The sequence below is a fragment of the Peromyscus leucopus genome, unplaced genomic scaffold (genome assembly GCF_004664715.2).
Source record: "Peromyscus leucopus breed LL Stock unplaced genomic scaffold, UCI_PerLeu_2.1 scaffold_1022, whole genome shotgun sequence".
Taxonomy (NCBI): Eukaryota; Metazoa; Chordata; class Mammalia; order Rodentia; family Cricetidae; genus Peromyscus; species Peromyscus leucopus.
The window spans coordinates 1-4,154 of NW_023504141.1; the positions used below are offsets into that span (position 1 = coordinate 1).

The 4,154-nt window shown below is 36.7% G+C and overlaps 1 protein-coding gene across 1 annotated transcript; it reads left to right on the forward strand.

The window, feature by feature from the left end:
• Nucleotides 1-4: 4 nt before the first annotated feature.
• LOC114683982 (zinc finger protein 54-like) lies at nucleotides 5-2,418 on the forward strand (the record flags this gene model as incomplete). Its single annotated transcript, XM_028858378.2, has 2 exons — nucleotides 5-128; nucleotides 1,769-2,418. Coding segments are annotated over 2 exons (774 nt in total), but the record flags the coding sequence as incomplete, so codon positions are not given.
• Nucleotides 2,419-4,154: the final 1,736 nt, after the last annotated feature.

Here is a 4,154-nt window from a genome sequence, read left to right on the forward strand (position 1 = left end):
AGGTCTGCTGACATTCAAGGATGTGACTGTGAACTTCTCCCAGGAGGAGTGGGAATGCCTGGACTCTGCTCAAAGGGCTTTGTACATTGATGTGATGTTGGAGAATTATGGAAACCTGCTCTCTGTGGGTGAGAACATTTTGCTTGTAGAACACCTAACTCATCCTTTATATGTACCTACATCATTTTTATAAACTCTGTTAAGCTGTGTTGGAAATAAAGTGAGACTAGGGAAAGTTTGGAAGTAGAAAAGAATTTTTCATGGAATTTGACCTGTCTTTCCATTTTCCATGTTAGAGGTGTTGTGTGAACTCCTCATTTTGGTTCCAAAATGCATTCAGAAACCCAGTAGCATATAATATTTCTATATATACCTTAAAACTCCAAATCCATCATTGTACCTTACATGGTTTTCTGAGAAAAAACTCAAGATAGGAAAACTGAAAATTATTCTTAAATATGCTAAAGCTTCTGACAGGAAATATCAATTGGAAATCATTCCTAGATTTCTCTACTTCATGTTCTTTTCATGTACGGAGCACAGTACTGTGTTAGACATCTGTATTCTTTCTAAAACTTCTAATATGAGTCATGGGCTACCTCACAGAACACGTGGATTGTTATATGCAAGGTAGTCCTGTCACCTGTCGAGAGCAAATGAGATTGCCCTGAAATATAGAGAGGAGAGAGTAGCTACAACCAGGGTGGGCTAGTGAATGAGCAGGACAACAGTGATGGCTTCAGGGCAAGAGCAGAAAATGTTTTTGCTATATTCAATTCCACCTGAAAGGATTCCTGATCATTTTAAACTTAGTGTAGTATCCTAGTCCCAGGATGCATCCTGCCTTTTATAACTGTTAAAAGGCTTGTGTCTTATTGCACATGAATTATGGTGACAATATTAATACAAAATGCAGTTTTTTTTTTTTAAACTATGCTGTCATCAGTTTGGAATCATTTTACAAGTTATAAGCCAGATATAAATCCATGAAGTATGATTATTTTGTAATTACCGTCCTTGCATGTTTGTCTTCATATTACATTTTTCATTTTTATCGCAGTGGAGAATACACAGACAGCCTTCTGGAAAATAATCTCAGGAGTCCGTGTACAGAGTGGACTTGAGAATATCCCTATAAGGAAAGTTAAGAACACAGCAGTGTGTGGAGTTCAGACAGTGGAGGATAGAAATAAGCAATAGCTGCCCATGACAGTCCTGCCTCAAACGATCTAGAGACTCTGATGTCTGGCAGACTACTTGGCTTGCATCCATTACTTTTGAAGATCTAATGTGTTTTTCTAGAGAGAAAAAAAAACCTCTGATGTTTTTAAGTAAGACTTTAATCTTTAAAGGAATTGGGTCTTCTGAACAGTACTTCTCATTGCCTATCACTTAGTAAGTGTAAATACTGTGAACCTGGGATTGGAATAAACTCCTCTTCATCCATTTCTGAGAAGAAATATTTAAAAATAGAGGCAGATACTCTAAATAAAATCAGTCAATGAGCTCTATCCCAAAGCTAATTGCTAATTCTTCGATTTCCTGGTCCATCTTTTGCCATTAGACATTTTTGATAAGGATGAGATATCTATTATAACATAGACCTTGAAGGCTGGCAGACTGTTTTTGAGAGGATACATTCAATTATAGTGAAAGAAAAATGTGTAAGTAGATGCTGATTCACTTAAGAGAGAATTTAGGGACAGTTATTTATCAGAGGTTTAATCTTGGAACAAGCCCTTTTAATCTGAATTATACTCATTTTCAGGGAACTATTATATATGCGATCCTGTCTATCAACATGTGATGACTGAAAAGGAGTCTTGTCAGTATAATGAGTGTGGCAAAGTGCTTCATGACCCCTGCACTTGTGCACTTTATAGAACAAATGAAACTATAGAAAACACTAATAACCACAGACGCAGTAATCACAGGGATGACTCTATTGATTCATCAAACACAGATCGACATGAAAGTATGCACAATGGAGAAGAACCTTCCAAATCTAAAGATTGTGATAAATCTTTAAATTTGTGTTCCAGCATTACTCAAGATCAGAGACTGTACACTGCAAAGACACAGCACAGACAGGGAGAATATGATGACTACTTTGATTCTACATATAGTCTTTTACAACAAAAATTCTCCATTGGAGAGAAACCACACCAGTGTAGGAAATGTGGGAAATACTTCAGTGCTGCCTCAAGCCTCACTAGACATCAGAGAATTCATACTGGAGAGAAACCTTACAAATGTGGAGAATGTGACAAATCCTTCAGCCAACGTTCAAATCTTAGAGCACATCAGATAATTCATACTGGAGACAGACCTTACAAATGTATGGAATGTGACAAATCCTTCACCCATAAATGTTATCTTCAGACACATCAGAGAGTTCATACTGGAGAGACCTTATAGTTGTAAGGAATGTGACAAATCTTTTATTAGGTGCTCCTACCTCAGATCACATCAGAAAATTCATACTGGAGAGAAACTTCACAAAATGCGAAGACTGTGATATGTCCTTTCTCCGGATTTCAAGTCTTAAAAGACATCAGAAAATTCATACTGGAGAGAAACCCTTCAAGTGCAAAGATTGTGACATGTCCTTTCTCCGGATATCTCTTCTTAGGATACATCAGAAAATTCATACTGGGAGAAACCTTACAAATGTCTGGAATGTGACATATCCTTTAAATGGATTTCAAATTTTAGACGACATCAGAAACGTCATACTGGAGAGAAACCTTACAAATATCTGGAATGTGACAAATCCTTTACCCACTTGTAAAATCTTAGAACACATTAGAGAGCTCATACTGTAGAGAGACCTTACAGTTGTAATTTTTCACTATTCTCTGCTTATAAATCCCAATAGTGTACATAATATGCTACAGGATAATTTTTTTACTGTACTGTGAAGATATGTGTTTTCAAAAAACCTTCTGATTGGTTTAATAAAAAGCTGAATGGCCAATTAGGCAAGAGAGAATGTGCAGAACTTATTAGGGGAGAGAGCAACTTGGGATATATCTGGTGTAGCAGGAGATGCCAGCAAGACAAGAGAAGAGTCAGATGTACAGAATGGAGGAGAAGTAAAGAACCACTTGGCAAAATGTAGGTTAGTAGAAACATGTTACTTTAAGTTAAAGAGCAAGTTGGGAACAAGCCTAAGCTAAAGGCCAATCTTTCATAATTAATAATAAGTCTTTGTGTCATTATTTAGGAGCTACCAGTCCAAAGAAAGTTCAACAAGAAAGACAAACTACAATAATAGAAACATAAAGATAAGATGCTTGTGAAAGACTATTACCAAGTTTTAAATCTAAAAAAATATGACAGAGTTCATATTTTTTAAAAATTCTGCAATAGTAACTGAAATTTTTTTTAATGTGTATGGGTGCCTTGCCCATTGTGTAAAGAGTTGCTTTGCAGCTCTTTCTGTATACTACTTGTTTGCCAAGTACATCTGAATGCTAGCAGAGGGCATAAGACTCCCCAAAAGTGAAGTTACATACAATTATGAGCACCTATGTGTGTGTTACAAATTGAACCCCAGTCCTCTGGAAGAGCAACCAGTGCTCTTAATCGGTAAATGTTGACTCCAGCCACTGTGAAATGCCATAATTATTTATCTTAGCTGGGAAATGGTAGTACACACCTCTAATCCTGGCATTCAAGAGGCAGTGGCAAGTGGATAGGTGTGAGTCTGGGGCCAGCCTAGTGTACACAGCTAGTTCCAGGATAGCCAAGGCTGTTACATAATGAAATCTTTTCTCAAAAACCAACCAAACAATATTGTGCAACATTCAAGAATTCATAATAAAGACAGGCTACATGGTGTATGCCTTTAATCCGAGCAATCCAGATGCAGAGGCAAGAAGATCTCTATGAGTCTAAGGCTATCCTGGTCTTCATAGTGAGTTCCAGAACTGTCAGGAGTACATAGACCTATCTTGAAAAAGTTAAATCATAATACGGACAAAATATACTAACATAAAATGGGACAAAGACCTCTAATTGTACTGTACATTACAAAATTCATAATTCTGAGAAAAGATATAGAGGTATACATACATAATCCCATGTCTTCTGTTGGTTGGATGTTATAGCCACAAATGAATTTGACAATCCTTTACCTAGTGCTGAAATTG